The sequence below is a fragment of the Cervus elaphus genome, chromosome 20 (genome assembly GCF_910594005.1).
Source record: "Cervus elaphus chromosome 20, mCerEla1.1, whole genome shotgun sequence".
In the NCBI taxonomy this organism is placed as follows: Eukaryota; Metazoa; Chordata; class Mammalia; order Artiodactyla; family Cervidae; genus Cervus; species Cervus elaphus.
Window position 1 is genome coordinate 44,016,843 of NC_057834.1, and position 17,870 is coordinate 44,034,712.

The window sequence follows — 17,870 nt, forward strand, 5'->3', positions numbered from 1 at the left end:
AGGCCATGATACTAAGTGGTAGATATATAAAAGCTAAGAGGCACCATGGTCCCAACTGCAGAAGTTTATAACCTAGCTGAGGAGATGAGGGTATAATGGTAAAGTAATTATACTGGTTCCACAAAACATACCCCATACCAATTTATGGTTTATATTTCCTCCAAAAGCTATAATACCATAGGTAGCATAGGCTAAGAGTCACATGCAGAACTAAGTGGAGTGGGTGAGTCTTGGTTTGTGGGTGGGCTGTGTCTTCACTTGTTCGGACTCTTTGAGTAGGTGGGGAAATGGTATCACTGTTATCAACTCTTTAATTTTCCATATTCCAGATTGAGATAAGTAAGGTTAGGTTGTAAAAAGAATCTATTTCCCACTCCTATCTTCTATTCCAAACTCGGGGAAAGCATTATTGCTTCAAACAACAAAGGACAGAAAAAAAGGAATAGAAAGAAATGACAGAAAGTCAAGAGTTACGTTCTCTTTGGAAACTGAAATGATGCCTCCAGGGGGCAGCACCAAGGCAGAGAAATACACTAAAATCGCTCATTCCTCCTTTCCTTGGGCTAGGGCTCCCCACAGTTCCCCACCATCACTCCTCCCATTCCTTCCAACTTTATTTTTAGCTGCTGGTGGGAGGGGGCAGGATGGGAGGGAAAGTAAAGAAAACAGAGAAGGAGAGGGACAGAGGCAGAGAGGACTTCTCACACGGACAGAGAACATCAAGGCATGGAATTCCCCCTCATCCCTCACCTGTTCTTGCCCCTGATGTTCCTGACAGGTGAGGGAGGTTAACTTCTTGGTTTCTGGTGGGAATGGAAGATACACAGATTTTTGGCCTTGGGACCTTTACAGTTAAAATTCTTTGGGAGTTAGGTGGTGAGGTTAACTGGTTCTATGTTGTGTGTGTGTGTGTGTGTGTGTGTATGTGTGTACATGTGTGCGCATGCATGCATGGGTTTGCATTCTTATGCCCACACATATGACTGCCTGGCAAAGGCTGAAGCTGTCCACTGCCTTGTGTAATATTTATGTCCAATTATATAAAACTTTGTCCTAAACCTTGGAGTTGACCAAAAAGAAACATGATGTGAACTTCCACGCGGCTAGTCTGATTACTGTTACCCGCCCCCACCCCTCCCTAATTCTCCCTATCCTTGGTGGTCTGTGGGCTCCTGAGGAATAACTAACAGTGTGGTCAGAACTCTGGGTTTATCTAACCAATGAGCTACAGTTACTGGTAGTATAGCCCTGCCAGCTTCCCAGATGCAGTAAGGCTCACTTACAAAATACCTTTCTGAAAATGAGCATGTTTTGAGACAGAGCAATAGCCATTGGTGAAAGTGGTGGTGGGGTGGCCTGAAGGGTTACTTGAAGGAGCAAGTCTCAGGAAAAGAAGCATGGGAGGGACAAGAGGCCTGGAATTTTTCCTCATCAGTGCCCTGTAATCTTTGTTTCCTAAAATACCAGCTCTGATTTTAAGTGGGTTGGGGTTGGGAGGGAACAGTCAGCCAGGACATGATTGCGGGGGTCTTCAGAGTGGGCTGAGAGTTAAGGAAGAAATGCAAGCAGGCAAGGGGCGTCAGGAGGGGGATGAGTTAGGAAGCAGATGGTGAGAAACTTTGGGGGTGATGGGACCCTTGGAAAGGATGGATGGCAAACCATGTGTGTAGGCAGGCAAGTGGCTCCACCCAGTTAATTACCACTGAGGTTTCCAGGGCTGGAATCAACCAGAGACCTAGACACTGGAGAAAGAGTGAGAGAGTAACAATGATACTGGGAGTCAAGAAGAAACCAGAAGAGACCCAAACATGCAGTGTTCTCTAGCCTCCTCTTGTTCTCCCTGTGGTCCTGGGTTTGGGTAGAATTTGGAAAGAATAGTTGTTCTGGGGCTGCAGAAAGGCAACCCTCACTTGGCCTGGAAAGGAGGATGTGTAGGAGGAATGATACAGAAAAGAGGAAGTTGCCTCTTCCAGGCATGTCTGTGAATGAGATTTCAAGGATAGGAATGGAAATACAGCTGTGCAACAGCATGGCAGAGGGCCACAGCTTAGACATCTCTACCCAAACACAGGAAGGAAATCATCCTTGCTTGGAGCTCTGAGTGCATGACATTGATGGAGTCCAGGGCAGCTTGTAAGACGAAGGGAGTTAGGCTGAGATCAGTATGTTCCCTTTGCGGCTTCTCTCTGCCTTTTCCTCTTTGCACTCATTAGCCTTTCTGACTGGTTCCTGCTAACCTTATGATCCTGCCCCCCCACCCCCACCCCCCAGGTCTCTGCTCCCCCTTTAACCTGGATGTGCATCGCCCACGCCTATTTCTAGGCCCACCGGAGACTGAATTTGGATACAGTGTCTTACAACATGTTGGGGGTGGACGACGATGGTGAGGAGCAAATCAGGGGGCCAAGGGGTTGGGACTGGAGTAGAGCTGTGAAAGGGGAGCCAAGGTGGATGGAAATAGAAACTAACCTGGTTCTTTGGAAGTGACTGGAGCTCTAGCCTTGCCGTCACCACGCCCTTTCCCTCTGGCCTATCTTAAGTGTCATATTCACACTGTGCTTGTATTCATTTCCTCCCCCCAGGATGCTGGTGGGTGCCCCCTGGGATGGGCCTTCAGGTGACCGAAGGGGGGACGTTTATCGCTGCCTTGTAGGGGGCTCCCACAGTGCCCCCTGTGCCAAGGGCCACTTGGGTAAGAAGATTCCTCACTCTTCTAACCCCTAACCTTAATATACTAGTGGCTTTGATCCCTTACATCTCACTTCTTTTTAAAAAAATTTTTTTGGATTATAGTTAATTTACAATGTTGTGTTATTTTCAAGTGTACAGCAAAATGGTTCAGTTATACATACACATATATCCATTCTTTTTCAGATTCTTTTCTCATATAGGTTATTACAGAATGTTGAGTAGAGTTCCCTGTGCTATACAGTAGGTCCTTGTTGGTTATCTATTTTATATTAACAGTGTGTGTATGTTAATCTCAAGCTCCTAATTTATCCCCCACCCTACATTTCCCCTTTGGTAACCATAAATGTGTTTTCTAAGTCTGTGAGTCTGTTTCTGTTTTGTAAACAAGTTCATTTATATAGTTAAAAAAATTAGATTCCACATATGAGTGATATCACACCTCACTTATTCACCTCCATATCCCACACACTCCTCGTTCTTGAATTGATCCTGACCCCTTCTCATCCTCTTCCAAAATCACCTTGAACTCAGTCACCCCATCTGTGACCTCGTGACCTCATGTTCTTCCACTCCCCTTCAACCAGGTGACCATCCACTGGGAAATTCATCTCGTCCTGCTGTGAACATGCACCTGGGGATGTCTCTGTTAGAGACAGATGGCAATGGGGGATTCATGGTAAGCTAAGGAAAGAGTGGTGGTAGGGTCTCTGAAAGTTTGTGGTAGAGAAAAGGGCAGTCTGGTAAGGGAAATTGGTCTATGGGAAGAGGTCAAGGTGTTAAAAACCCTAGAAAGCAAGAAGGGAAATCTCAGGGAGTGGTCTCACTGCCTCCGTTGACAAGGAGCATATTCTGAGGATGCCCTCGCAAGCCTGGGAGTAACTGTTTCCCTCACCAATCCCCAGGCTTGTGCCCCTCTCTGGTCTCGTGCTTGCGGCTCATCTGTCTTCAGTTCTGGAATATGTGCCCGTGTAGATGCTTCGTTCCGGCCCCAGGGAAGCCTGGCACCCACCGCACAACGTGAGCCAGGAGGAGGGCCCAAGTCCCCAGAATAGGGGGTGCAGGGTGGGAAAAAGATGGGGCCTCAATGTATGATGCTTGACCAGGGACCTGCATGGCTATCCTCACTGTGACCTAACGTGTCTGTGAACGCTCCATGTTTCCTAACAGATAAGAATTCAGCCTCTTTACCAGGGCATCAAGACTCCATGAACTGATTTATTTAGTCACTCAGTTGTGTCCGAACTGATTTAACCAACTTCAGAACTCAACTCTCACTATATCCCTCCATACCCTACACCTTGGCTATAGCCTTCACTTCACTTTTCTTGTGTATGTCATCTGTTTTTATACCTCCATCTCCTTTTATTTAAAGTGTTCTCCACCCAAATGCCTTTCCTTATGTTCTCTTCAAACATCTCCAGTCTTCAGTATCTTCTCAGTTGCTACCTCCTTTTATTCCCCACCATCAGAACTGACCCTCTATTGTTCTCTCACAACATAAAATGCTGCTAAGTTTCCACTTGTGCTTAATTCCCTCTTCGTTGTTTTTGAGTCAACTGTATGTATTCCCATATTCTCTTTTATTCAGTTCTATATTTACCCAGGACTGGGTAATCTTCCCTGTATGTAAGAAGTGCCTAATAGTTTGAATTAAATGTGCCCTCCTGTGACACAGTGGTAAAGAATCTGCCTGCCAGTGGTAAAGAACTCCTGCCTGCAGGAGACGTGGGTTCAATCTGGGTCAGGAATATCCCCTGGAAAAGGAAATGGCAACCCATTCCAGTATTCTTGTCTGGGAAATCCCATGGACAAAAAAGCCTGGTGGGCTATAGTCTGTGGGGTCACAAGGAGTCAGACACTATTGAACGACTAACAATTTCCTGTGACTTCTTTCCATGTTGCCCCCATGCCCAATATCCTTTGCCTCTCTGTTCCCCATCACCATTACCCCTTCTCTTAGGCTGCCCCACATACATGGATGTCGTCATTGTCTTGGATGGCTCCAACAGCATCTATCCATGGTCTGAAGTTCAGACCTTCCTACGAAGACTGGTAGGGAGATTGTTTATTGACCCGGAACAGATACAGGTAAGAGAAGGCAGGATGGGTGGGCATGGAGGGAAGAATCAGGGAGAGAGAAGATGAATGTAGGCAGTTTCTTCAGTAGTATCCAGGTGCTCATCTCCCCTCCCTCACATACTTCCTTCTCCCGCCCCCTGCCCATTACACACACTCTGTTAGCGTGCACACTTTATTCTCAGGTGGGACTGGTACAATATGGAGAGAGCTCTGTCCATGAGTGGTCCCTGGGAGATTTCCGAACCAAGGAAGAAGTGGTGAGAGCAGCAAGGAACCTGAGCCGGCGAGAGGGACGAGAAACAAAGACTGCTCAAGCAATAATGATGGCCTGGTGAGACACTGGGAAGGGGAGTTTGGAGGCCAGAAGGGTTAGGGGAAGGTTTGGAGTGCAGTGTTTACATCCTGACATGTGTTGCTTGCTTATGTTTGTTTGCATGCTAATGGTAGGTGGGGTGAGTCTAAATTGCCCATCATTTGCATTCCTCATTGCCTTTCTACAAAGTGTCTGTCTGTGTCTCTCCATGTTTCTGCTTTACGTATGCAGATGGAATTCTGTCTGTATACCTCCACTCCCCCTTTTTTAAAAAAAGATTTATTTGTTATTTGTTGATTGATTGATTGATTGATTTTTGGCTGCTCTGGGTCTTTGTTGCCACGTGCAGGCTTTCTCTAGTTGCAGCGGGCAGGCGCTACTCTTCGTTGCAGTGCATGGGCTTCTCACTGTGGTTACTTCTCTTGTGGAGCAAGGGCTGTAGGGCTCTTGGGCTTCGGTAGTTGTAGCTCGAGAGCTCTGGAGCACAGGCTCAGTAGTTGTGGCTTATGGGCTTAGCTGCTCTGTGGCATGTGGAACCTTCCTGGACCAGGGATCAAACCTGTGTCCCTTGCATTGGCAAGTGGATTCTCAATCACTGAACCACCAGGGAAGCCCCTTCACTCCCACTTTGATGTTGGCCCTTGGGTTTTCCACCACTCATGTTCTCACCCATTTTCCTAACTCGACAAAACTCATCTCTGGGAAGACTCCCCTGACCTGACCATTCTTTATTCTACATACTGGTGGCTCAGCTGATAAAGAATCTGCCTGCAATGCAGGAGACCTGGGTTCATTCCCTGGGTTGGGAAGATCCCCTGGAGAAGAGAGTGGCAACCCACTCCAGTATTCTTGCTTGGAGAATTCCGTGGACAGAGGAGACTGAAAGGCAGGCTGCATATTCCATGGGGTCCAAAGATTTGGTTGCGACTAACACTTTCACTTTTTTCCCCTCACCATTAATATTTATCCCCCTAAATACAATATTTGCTGAATGAATCTATGAGTGGATGGATTTTATACTTATTTGCATTGATGATATGCTGCTCTGTATGTTATAGGACACCCTGACACAAGCTTTTATTACTGTGTGCCAGTCTCTATGCTAGACATTTGGGGAAATGGGCTAAAAGGCAAAAGGTCTGACCTCAGTGAACAGCTGACAGTGTTAAGTACTGGGTATGTGTATCTATCTGCACACATCTGATCCCACCTCACTCCTTTGTTTCTCTTCTCAGTACAGAAGGATTCAGTCAGTCCCGTGGGGGTCGACCAGAGGCTGCCAGGCTACTGGTGGTTGTCACTGATGGGGAGTCCCATGATGGAGAGGAGCTTCCCACAGCACTGCAGGCCTGTGAGGCTGGAAGAGTGACACGCTACGGGATTGCTGTGAGAATCAACTCTGGATCTGGAAGGATGGGGGGGGGGGGGATGGTGACACTGAGGACTGGGAACTTAAGGAAAACTGGTATTGATAACTTCCCAGACCACTCACAACATACAACTAACACACCCCACCTTGATCTCCTGACCCCAGGTCCTTGGTCACTACCTCCGGCGGCAGCGAGACCCCAGTTCTTTCCTTCGAGAAATCAGAGCTATTGCCAGTGATCCAGACGAGAAATTCTTCTTCAATGTCACAGATGAAGCAGCACTGACTGACATTGTGGATGCATTAGGGGACCGGATTTTTGGCCTTGAGGGTAATGATTACTCTGGAGAAAAAGAGGACAGGGCAGGGGGAGTTCTGGGGTATAGGTGGAGTCCTGGAAAAAGTTTATTAGGTCAAAGGGGGAACCATCTTCCATTATATTGCCTCAATGTTTTCTTACACTCCAGGGTCCCATGGAGAAAATGAAAGCTCCTTTGGGCTGGAAATGTCTCAGATTGGCTTCTCTACTCATCACCTAAAGGTTGGACAGACTCTGACCACCCCCATGACCCCTCTCAACATCTGACTCCTTCCAGCCTCTAACTCAGACAACTTCAATCCCAGTGCTCTTCTACACTGCCCCTTTAACTAACGTCCATGCTGACCGTCCCATGCCTTTCCAACCGACCCCAGTCTGCCCTCAGTGACCCTCTCACTCCTGGAGAGTTTTTTCTTCTTATTCCCCACTGTCTTTTCAGTGACCCCATCTGGTTCTGCCCTACAGGATGGGATTCTCTTTGGAATGGTGGGGGCTTATGACTGGGGGGGCTCAGTGTTATGGCTTGAAGAAGGTCGCCGCCTCTTCCCACCACGGACAGCCCTGGAAGATGAATTCCCCCCTGCATTGCAGAACCATGCTGCCTACCTGGGTGAGTAGCAGAGAGCTGCAAAGGACTAGAGGGTGGCGGGGGAAAATGCTTCCCCAGTGGGGGCTATCAGGTACTCACTGCTAACTCATGCAGTTTCTCACTGATCTGCTACTTTCCTTGGGACCCCCTTCTGTGCCTTTAGGGAACCCTCCCACTCTGACCCCATTTTCTTTCCCTTTCACCCCTGATTCCTTCTCCACTTCTAGGTTACTCCGTTTCCTCCATGTTTTTGCGGGGTGGTCGCCGCCTCTTTCTCTCAGGGGCTCCTCGGTTTAGACATCGAGGAAAGGTCATCGCCTTTCAACTTAAGAAAGATGGGGCTGTGAGGGTCGCCCAGAGCCTCCAGGGGGAGCAGGTAGGGCATCCAAGGTTGGGGGCGGGGTGAGGCCCTTGGGTCCCCAGGGACTCCAGGCTGCTGGGGGAGGGATTCCAGGCTGTGGGAAGATGGTGAAGGGGCAAGAGAGGGGCCTTAGAAATGTGTGATGAATTCTGGTTGTCAGGGATGTGAGGACCAGATCAGCAGGTGCTTCCCACTTGCCCATAATCTTGCCTTCCCTTTCCCCTGGGATCACCACTGCCCACCACTCTCCAGATTGGCTCGTACTTTGGCAGCGAACTCTGCCCATTGGACATCGACGGGGATGGAACAACTGATGTCTTACTTGTGGCTGCCCCCATGTTCCTGGGGCCCCAGAACAAGGAGACAGGACGTGTTTATGTGTATCTGGTGGGCCAGGTGAGACTTGCTGGGATGCCCTAGAACTTGTCTTTAGCGGGTAGAGGGGGGAGGGGAGGCACACACACTTGAGGGCTGGCCGACAAGTCAGGACTCTGATCGGCAGCTTCGGTCTTCTCCTCACCGCCACCAGCCATCCTTGCTGACACTCCAGAGAACACTTCAGCCAGAATCCCCCCAGGATGCTCGGTTTGGCTTTGCCATGAGTGCTCTTCCTGATTTGAACCAAGATGGTTTTGCTGATGTGGCTGTGGGGGCGCCCCTGGAGGATGGGCATCATGGAGCCCTGTACCTCTATCACGGGGCCCAGAGAGGAGTCCGGCCGCGTCCTGCACAGGTCAGAAAAGCCCCGATGAAGCAGGGGCATGGTGGGGGGAAGGGGGTACACACCCTTTTCTTATCATTGTTCCCCTGAGCTTGAGACCCAAGCTGAACAAGTGCCTTTTTTTTTATTGTTTATTTTTATTTATTTTTGGCTGGGCTGAGTCTGTTGCTTTTGTAAGGGCTTTCTCTAGTTGTGCTGAGTGGAGGCTACTGTTTGTTTAGGTGCTCGGCCTTCTGACTGCGGTGGCTTCTCTTGTTGTAGAGCACGGGCTCTAGGCTCTCAGGCTTCAGTAGCTGTGGCTCACAGGTCCGAGAGTGCAGGCTTCAGTAGCTGCAGCACGAGGGCTCAGTAGTTGTGACCCTCGGGCTCTAGAGCGCAGGCTCAGTAGTTGTGGCACATGGGGTTAGTTGTTCTGCAGCATGTGGAATCTTCCCAGATTAGGGATTGAACCCACGTCCCCTGCATTGGCAGGTGGAGTCTTATGCACCTGGGAAGTCCAACAAGTGCCTTTGTTTTTTTTTAATCAGTAGTCAAAGAGGTGAGGCGATGGGGGCAGGAAACATTTGCTGTACTAGGGACTCCTGAACACACACAGGTTTTTCTCCTTCCTCCTCATGCTTGCGAAGAAGGCAATGGCAACCCACTCCAGTACTCTTGCCTGGAAAACCCCATGGATGGAGGAGCCTGGTAGGCTGCAGTCCATGGGGTTGCTGGGAGTTGGAAACGACTGAGCGATTTCACTTTTACTTTTCACTTTCACTTTTCACTTTCATGCATTGGAGAAGGAAATGGCAACCCACTCCAGTGTTCTTGCCTGGAGAATCCCAGGGACAGGGGAGCCTGGTGGGCTGCCGTCTATGGGGTCGCACAGAATCGGACATGACTGAAGCGACCTAGCAGCAGTAGCAGCAGCCTCATGCTTGAGGGGAGAATTAGAAAAAGCCGGACGGGAGGCCTCAGAAACCAGGTGTGTGAGTCCCTGCTCAGTCTCTCCTCTCTCCCTCTCAGCGGATTGCCGCTGTCTCCATGCCGCAGGCCCTCAGCTACTTTGGCCGAAGTGTGGATGGCCGGCTGGATCTCGATGGTGATGACCTGGTCGATGTGGCCGTGGGTGCCCAAGGGGCAGCCATCCTGCTCAGGTGAGCAGTCCCAGCTCAGGCAGCAGTGGCCAACGTGGCACAGCTGTTAAAAGCAAGGGCTTTGGAGTCACAGACTTACATCCGGCTTCTTGATCAACTTACTCTGTGCTTCCATTATCCTAGTTTACAAAATGGGAGTAATAACTATACCTGCCTTATAGGCTTGTGGTGAGGATTAAATGTGATAATCCGTACAAAGATCTAAACACCATGCCTAGAGCACATGGCAAGTGCTTATTGAATATCAGCTATTAGCTTACTTCTGTCCAGAGGTTCAGGGGAGGGTGACTCATGTGTCCGCCCAGCTCCTTATTCTTTCCTTTGACCTCAGGGAGGCAAATACTGGGGATCGCCTTTCTCTAAGGGCTTTCCTCCCATGGCTAGACTTTCTTTCCCACCCTGTTCCCAGCTCCCGGCCCATTGTCCGCCTGGCCCCTTCACTAGATGTGACCCCGCCGGCCATCAGCGTGGTTCAGAGGGACTGTAAGCGGCGAGGCCAGGAGGCAACCTGCCTGTCCGCAGCCCTTTGCTTCCAAGTGACCTCCCGCACTCCTGGCCGCTGGGATCGCCGATTCTGTGAGTGACTAGAGTGCACCCTGGGCAGCAGTCCAACCCCTCCCTGCCCTAGTCTCAGGGCCCCTCTCCACCCGCACTCTTGCCCACCCCATTCAGATGTGCGGTTCACAGCATCGCTGGACGAGTGGACAACTGCAGCCCGGGCAGCATTTGACGGCTCTGGCCAGAGGCTGTCCCCTCGGCGGCTCCGGCTCAGTGTGGGGAACGTCACTTGTGAGCAACTGCACTTCCACGTGCTGGTGAGGAGGGGGCAGGAACTGCTTGGCATCAGGGCCTGGGAGCGAGGGGAAGGCTGCATCAGAGAAGGAGATTCTGTTGGATAGGCAAGAAAGCCAAAGCGGGAAAAGTGAGAGAGTTCAGACTTTGGAGGCAGGCTGATCTGGGTTTGAATCCTGCTCTGCCATTTAGCACCTGTGCATTCTGGCAAGTCACATCACCTGCAAACCTTAGTTTCTTTGCCTGAAAAGGGGAAATTAATAATAACAACGTTACAGGAGTTGTCTTAGAATTAAATGTAATAGTATTGATAAAACCTTAGGACAGTACCTAGCACACAGGAAGTGCTCAGTAAATGATCAGTGTAATTGCCACATTCTACCAAGATTCCTGGGTCGTCTCCCTTACCCTGGTTCCCCATGATCCTTCACTCTGGTTTCTCTCAGGATACTTCAGATTACCTCCGACCAGTGTCCTTGACTGTGACATTTGCTTTGGACAACACCACAAAGCCAGGGCCCGTGCTGGATGAGGGCTCACCCACCTCCATCCGAAAGCTGGTCAGCAGTGCCAAGCCCTGTCCGCCCCCGCCCCTGCGTCACCACATTGCACTTCTCAGTGAATTCAGGAGAAAGGGGTGGGGGCAGACATGAGATCACAGTGGAATCTGACCTAGGCACCCACTCTTCTCTTTTCACTTGTCCTCCAATCCCATTCCTTTCTCCCATGCCTTCCTCTCAGTCCTCAGCCCCTTCTCTCTCCTCTAGGTCCCGTTCTCCAAGGACTGTGGCCCTGACAATGAATGTGTCACAGATTTGGTACTTCAGGCTAATATGGACATCAGAGGCTCCAGGTGGGATGGACATGAACGGGCCAAACCGGGCTGACTTGAGACAGACCTAAAGGGACTTGAAGGGAGATGGAGGGCTGTTTCTTGCCCAGGAAAACAGAAGCGAGACTTCTGGCTCTCCTTCAACTCTGGGCTGTCCTTTATCCACCACTCCTAGGAAGGACCCGTTCGTGGTTCGAGGTGGTCGGCGGAAAGTGCTGGTATCAGCAACTCTGGAGAACAAGAAGGAGAATGCCTACAACACTAGCCTGAGTCTCGGCTTCTCCAGAAACCTCCACCTGTCCAGTTTTACTCCTCAGGTGCCCTTGGGGAAGGGAGTTCAGGGGAGTCAGGGAAGAAGGAAGCCAATTGGAGTGCTTGCTCTGAGGACCTCTGGGAAAGGCTGTGTTTAGAGGCCGCAGGCAAGAGGGCAGTCGCAGCCCCAGCACAGCGTGCTTCCTCTGTTCTCAGAGCAACAGCCCAGTGAAGGTGGAGTGTGCAGCCCCCTCTGCGCATGCCCGGCTCTGCAGCGTGGGGCATCCTGTCTTCCAGATGGGAGCCAAGGTGAGTCGGGGCCCAGGATGAGAAGGGGGCTTTGAGAGATTAGGGGCTGGAATCCGTGGGGCCTGGGAGTTTAGGGAAGGAGGCTCACAGAGGCTACATTCCTCTGTAGTTATCTCGTGAAGAGAAACCTATCATGTCCCTTGCCCCTAGGTGACCTTCCTGCTAGAGTTTGAGTTTAGCTGCTCCTTCCTCCTGAGCCAGGTCCTTGTGAAGCTGACAGCCACCAGGTGAGAGGAGTGGGCATCTCCTCCCAGCCCTCTCCTGTTAGGTCTTGATGGTGGTGTGGGAATGAGGGTGGGGATGGAAGCAGCATGACTCCCTCACTCCAGAGAAGGGTGTCTGAGACAGGGCTGGGCTGTGAGCCTTCCCCTTGACCCTACAGCAGTAGCCTGGAGAGAAATGGAACGCTTCAAGATAACACAGCCCAGACCTCAGCCTACATTCAGTATGAGCCTCACCTCCTATTCTCCAGGTATGGCTTAGCTCCTCACTGGGACCCCATTCTGACCCCAGACTCGTCCTCTTTATGTTTGCTCCCTCTCCCTCCATGTGCTTCAGTGTTTCTGAACAGCAAACCCTTGGGGTTGCCCCATCTTTTTGGCCTTAATCCCACTCATGCTGAACCTTCCCTTTTAAGCATTTCTCTTTCCTAGGTATGGGTATACCTATACATCCTAGTTGTAGGGCTTTGCTGGGCCCTGGGGGTTGGAGCTGGGGTGGTGGGATGTGGCCATAAAGTTTATGCCAAGTCTATGTCATATTTCATTTCTGTCTTCGCTGTGTACCCCCATATCTTTATCCGTGTGCTGGCCCTTCCTACCATGAATCTGTCCGTGTGCTGATCATATGCCTGTGTTTCTGTGTCATGGCTGTGACCATATACCTCCTGACTTGGTGTCCACGCAGCGAGTCCACTCTGCACCGCTATGAGGTCCACCCCTATGGAACCCTCCCAGTGGGCCCTGGCCCCGAATTCAAAACCACTCTTAGGGTAAGAAGCCAGAGGGGCCTTGGCATGAGCAGAGGGATGGAGAGGAGTCCTGGGAAAAGGATGGGAAGGGTCTCTCTTAGATTTCAGTGGCCTCGAGGGTAAAGTGGAACAGGTGAGGAAGGGTCTTTCTCTGTCTCTCACCCCTTCCTTTTCCAATCCTCCCTTTAGGTTCAGAACCTTGGCTGCTATGTGGTCAGCGGCCTCATCATCTCAGCCCTCCTTCCAGCTGTGGCCTATGGGGGCAACTACTTCCTGTCACTGTCTCAAGTCATCACTAACAATGTGAGTCTGGCCTGGGGGCCAATGGAACCCTGCCACCTTGATCTGGTGGACTCACCCAGCTCCTCATCTGCTGGGTCTCTGCTCTCAGGGATCCTCCCTCTCTGGGGGGTGGGGTGCTTTCTTTTCCATATGTACCTTCTTTGAGAAGAAAGAAAGGGATTACCCAGGGAAGAACTTCAAGAGTGTGGCTGGTGTGCTCCTGCTCAGCCTGGAGGGGCCGGCCTCTCGCCATCCAGGGGATCCCTCAAGTTGGCTCTTCCTCTAGGCAAGCTGCACAGTGCAGAACCTGACCGAACCCCCAGGGCCCCCTGTGCATCCAGAGGAGCTTCAGCACACAAGCAGGCTGGTATGAGTCACAGAGGGTGAAGAAGTTGTCCAGAGCAGGAATGCAGGGAGGAGCAGTGGAGTTCAGAGCTTTGGGGTGGAAGGTAGAGCCCGGAGTGGGGCGTGGGGATTGTTCCCCCTCCAGGGTCCTGATCAGTTTCTCTCTTCCGGTAGAATGAGAGCAATACCCGCTGCCAGGTTGTGAGGTGCCACCTGGGGCGGCTGGCAAAGGGGACCGAGATCTCTGTTGGACTACTGAGGCTGGTTCACAATGAATTTTTCCGGAGGGTAAACTTTTCCTTTTCTACTATTCTCCCCTGCTGCTGCTCTCTGGGACTTTAGCATAGGCATTTCGGAGACAGATTCATGTTCAAGTTTGAGCTTTGCCTCCTACTAGCAATGTTATTTCATTATTCTAAGCTTCTTTCTCCTCATCTGTAAAATAAGGAAGAAAATATCTACTTCATGAGGTTGTTGTAAAGAACAAACTAATGAGATGCACTCACTCAAAGCTAGTTACTGTTCTTGTATTATCCTCCACTTATCATCCCTTAGTGTTATTATCACTAAGGTATATAGGATACCTAAATTCAATCAATCTATCAAATGCCTACTATATAAAAGGCCCTGTGTTATGTATATACTCCCCTGTGACTAAGGAGAATATACCCAACATTTAGCATCATGGCTTCCCAGATGACACTAGTAAAAGGTTCCTGGGTAAAGAACCTGCCTGCCAATGCAGGAGACGTAATATATGCGGGTTTGATCCCTGGGTTGGGAAGATCTCCTGGAAAAGGAAATAGCAACCCATTCTGGTATCCTTGCCTGGAAAATTCCATGGACAGAGGAGCCTGGCAGGCTACAGTCCATGCAGTTGCAAAGAGTCAGACACGACTGAGCATGTCTAGTTAACTCATTATAGTGATTTAATATAATTTTATTAAATGAACCAGTAAAGAGTTGATATTACATGTAGGATATGCATGGAGGGTAGTGGGAAGTGATATTTATTGTATAGTGAAAGCGATCTAAATTATGAAAATTCTTTAAAGCTGAGGAGTTGAATTTAACATGATAGGCAGTCAGGAGTCAGTGTGAGTTCCTTAGCAGGGCAATGATATCTTAATTATAACAGCTGTTTACTACTAGGAGTTTATATTGTATTTTCCTGTGTGCCATCTACTTTGAATAATATAAGATCCCTGGGATGTAGGCATTTTTCAGGAAAGTTAAGTCTGACAGACCATCCTTCTCTAAGTCCGATTCTCTCTTTATCTCTCTTTGGTATCCTTTTTTCATTCATTTATTTACTCTTTTAACAAAGGTTTATTGAGAAGTTGTGCTAGGCACTAGGGACACATAAGTTACTAACACTTGACCTCAAGGATCTTATTGTTCAACAGAGGTGAAAGAGAAATAAACAGAATATTATAACCTAGTCCAGGGTGATGGGGATTAGGAGGAAGCACCTTTTTACTTCCCAGAGGGGATGACATCTAAACTTCAACCTGAAGGAAGAGTAGGAGTTAGCCAAAAAAAGAGGCGTTGAATGCATTTCCTGAGGAGTAGAGCATGCAGAGTCTATGAAGGGCCACAGGCTTCCCATCTGTTACCCTTCTTCTCTTTCCCTATTGCTCTCCAACCTTTTCTTCTGGTCTTGAGGGTCCTGGAAGTTATCCCCCCAGCCTCATTTTTGCCATTAGGATCCTGAGACCTGTTCCACCTGATGATGTATTTGTTGTTGTTAGTCGCTAAGTCGTGTCTGACTTTTTTGCAACCCCATGGACTATAGCCCGTCAGGCTCCTCTGTCCATGGGATTTCCCAGGCAAGAATACTAGAGTGGGTTACCATTTTCTTCTCTAGGGGATCTTCCAGAACCAGGAATCGAACCCCAGTCTCCTGCATTGGCAGGCGGTTCTTTACCGCTGAGCCACCAGGGAGGCCAATCATGGCTCACTTTATTTTATTTTTTAAATTTTTATTTATTTATTTATTAAAAAACTTTTTTTTCATGGCTCACTTTAAATCTCTTTCCATTCCACAGGCCAAATTCAAGTCTCTGACAGTGGTCAGTACCTTCGAACTGGGCACTGAAGAGGGCAGCGTCCTACTGCTGACTGAAGCCTCCCGGTGGAGTGAGGTAGGGCTGGAGACTGAGTTTGAGAGCTGTGAAACTAGTAAGGGTGGCGATAGCATCAGGGCACCCGTGAGCTTGTTCACAACAGGGGTGTCTTCATTAGGCAGCATTCAGGGAGTCAGAAGCGATCAATCAGAATGGTGGATCCCCCTGCCTCCATTCTGACCTCAGTTTCTTCCCTTTTATTCTTCTGTTTGGGGGCTGAGTTTGCTACAGTGTGGGGTGAAGCTAATTGAGCAAAAGGGTGCAAGTAAAAACCAGCTCGCCTCTCTATGCAGAGCCTCCTGGAGGTGATTCAGTCCCGCCCTGTCCTCATCTCTCTGTGGATCCTCATTGGCAGTGTCCTGGGAGGGCTGCTCCTGCTTGCTCTACTTGTTTTCTGCCTTTGGAAGGTAAGCACTGCTGTAGTGGACAGTATGGGGCATGGTGCCCATGAGTTAAGGTATCCTTCATTACAGCAAAGAAAACTGGGTTTGTGCTGGGCAACTAAGCAGGCTGTGAGTGTCTCCAGATCTCCTTCACTGTCCTCCACGAATCTTAGTTGAATTAAACCAAAGTCAAATGAAATAAATTTGAATCTCATTTTTGGAAGCAGAACAAACTGAAGGCTTCAGATACCTCTAAGGGCCTTTGGCAGGGTCCCCAGGCAGGGCATTTGGTGATGACCCTTATCTCTTTCCCTACAGTTTGGCTTCTTTGCCCGGAAGAAAGTACCCGAGGGAGAAAAAAGAGAAGAGAAATTGGAGCAATGAATGTAGAATAAAATCCATAAAGACCTCTCTTACAGCTTCTCCAAAAGACTTGCCTAAGAGCAGAAGTTTGGGGGCTCAGATGGTGCAAGAGGAAGAAAGCCTCTGGACTGTCTCCCCCGACCTGCAGCCTGACTTGAGTCATGAGGATGCTGCTGGCAAGAGATGAGGCCTCACCTCAGACAAGAAGGGCTGGCACTAAAACCAGGAACATTCCCACCCTGTGCTTCCCTCCGTGTGATCCTGGCTTCAGAGCTTACACTGGGGCCTTAGTGTAGGGCCCCTTTTTTCCCCCGTCCCTGGGAATCAAGCATTTTTTTTTTGCCTAGGTCCCTGACTTCTTTCAGATTCCCCCACTGGAAAGGACGAGGGTTATCTTCCACCATTCCCCCACCTCTCACCTTCCTGCCTTCTCCCCACTCCACAGGAGAGCGCTGACGTTGGCTTGCACGAAGTAAAGTCAACATCTGCTGCTTTCCTGTGGAGTCTGGTGATTCAGAGGGCCGGATGGGGAGAGTCAACAGGAAAAAAGGAGGGAGGAGGAAAAGCCACAGAGACATTCTGTACAATTCCAAGAAACAGAGAAGCCTTTAGACAGGCAACTGCCATTCCCCCTGAAACCTGAGACTTTCATGGTGCAGTCGCCCGCGCTCGCCCGCCCTCAGGTGCTGGTGAAAGGGAACTGCTCCAGGCCTGTTGGGCAAGGGTGTCCCAGCTCTGCAGCCTTCCCTGGGAGCAAAGCCAGGGCTGGGTGCCGGATTCTCTGGAGCCAGGGGCCCCCATGTGGCTAGAGCTGGAATAACAGGAAAGACTGGATGCCCCAGGCATTTTTTTCTTCTCAGGCCGCACACCCTCTTAAGCCCTCCTTGGAGCCTCCTTATAGAAACTAGAGAGAAGGGACAGGATTGCTGCTTGATGATGCGAAACCCTTTCACCTTACTAGATTTGGGAGGCAGAAGCACCAAAGGGTCTGAACAAGTGGGGTCTGAATTAAGGAAGAAGCTGAAGAAGGTGGCAAGAGGTCTCTGGGAAGCAAGCCCTTACTTGTTTGGCACTGGTTATATAGCACAAATAGCTCCTACGAAATATTTCTGGGGCATCTCCAGCCATACCTTGTGAGGCTTCTCTGGTGGCATCAGTTTGCCAGCCCTTGCCTAATGTTTACTGGAAATTCCCAAGTTAATTTCTATCTCTGAACAACCCCCACCCTCCACCCCCTCACCCCCAACTCTCACTTTTTGGTCATGGCCAGTAAAGAGAAGTGGATTCTCCTTGACAACTGGGTAACTTTCAGTTCTTTGTAACCAAGACTCTGGATACCAAAGTCAGATATTGGTTTCCAGAGAGCAGTTCTGACAGCAACTTGAAGAATCAACACCCATTTACAGCCAAGGAGAGAGGGGACCTGACTGGGCAGTTGACTAGCAGCCACAGATTCTCCTCCAGGGCTGTTCTTGAGATCTGGTCAGAGAGTTTATTTTGACTTCTCTCTGACCTTTTACAGACAGCATTGTCTCTGTTTCCTAATAGGGTGGACAGTTTATCAGATGGTCAGAACAAATAAAGTTCAGTATCAAATGACTTCTGGTTCTTCTTGAGTTCCCTGGGATATAGACT

The 17,870-nt window shown here is 49.6% G+C and overlaps 1 protein-coding gene across 5 annotated transcripts; it reads left to right on the plus strand.

The window, feature by feature from the left end:
• The first annotated feature begins 12 nt into the window (after positions 1 to 12).
• On the plus strand, positions 13 to 17,834 carry ITGA10 (integrin subunit alpha 10). Of its 5 annotated transcripts, none has more exons than XM_043875950.1 (30): positions 13 to 778; positions 2,272 to 2,383; positions 2,583 to 2,692; positions 3,276 to 3,367; positions 3,594 to 3,708; positions 4,652 to 4,779; positions 4,953 to 5,101; positions 6,319 to 6,469; positions 6,618 to 6,783; positions 6,920 to 6,993; positions 7,237 to 7,381; positions 7,588 to 7,736; positions 7,974 to 8,117; positions 8,251 to 8,454; positions 9,451 to 9,581; positions 9,991 to 10,157; positions 10,254 to 10,396; positions 10,820 to 10,933; positions 11,141 to 11,226; positions 11,381 to 11,522; positions 11,674 to 11,766; positions 11,917 to 11,993; positions 12,149 to 12,238; positions 12,673 to 12,757; positions 12,926 to 13,039; positions 13,305 to 13,385; positions 13,538 to 13,651; positions 15,412 to 15,507; positions 15,783 to 15,896; positions 16,191 to 17,834. In XM_043875950.1, exons 1-30 carry the CDS (start codon positions 727 to 729, stop codon positions 16,254 to 16,256), a joined length of 3,504 nt encoding a protein of 1,167 aa, XP_043731885.1. In that variant the 5' UTR covers positions 13 to 726; the 3' UTR covers positions 16,257 to 17,834. The 5 variants fall into 5 exon arrangements, with proteins under 5 accessions (XP_043731885.1, XP_043731886.1, XP_043731887.1 ...); XM_043875951.1 differs by having other exon boundaries at positions 12,152 to 12,238; XM_043875952.1 differs by having other exon boundaries at positions 9,478 to 9,581.
• The last annotated feature ends 36 nt before the right edge of the window (positions 17,835 to 17,870 follow it).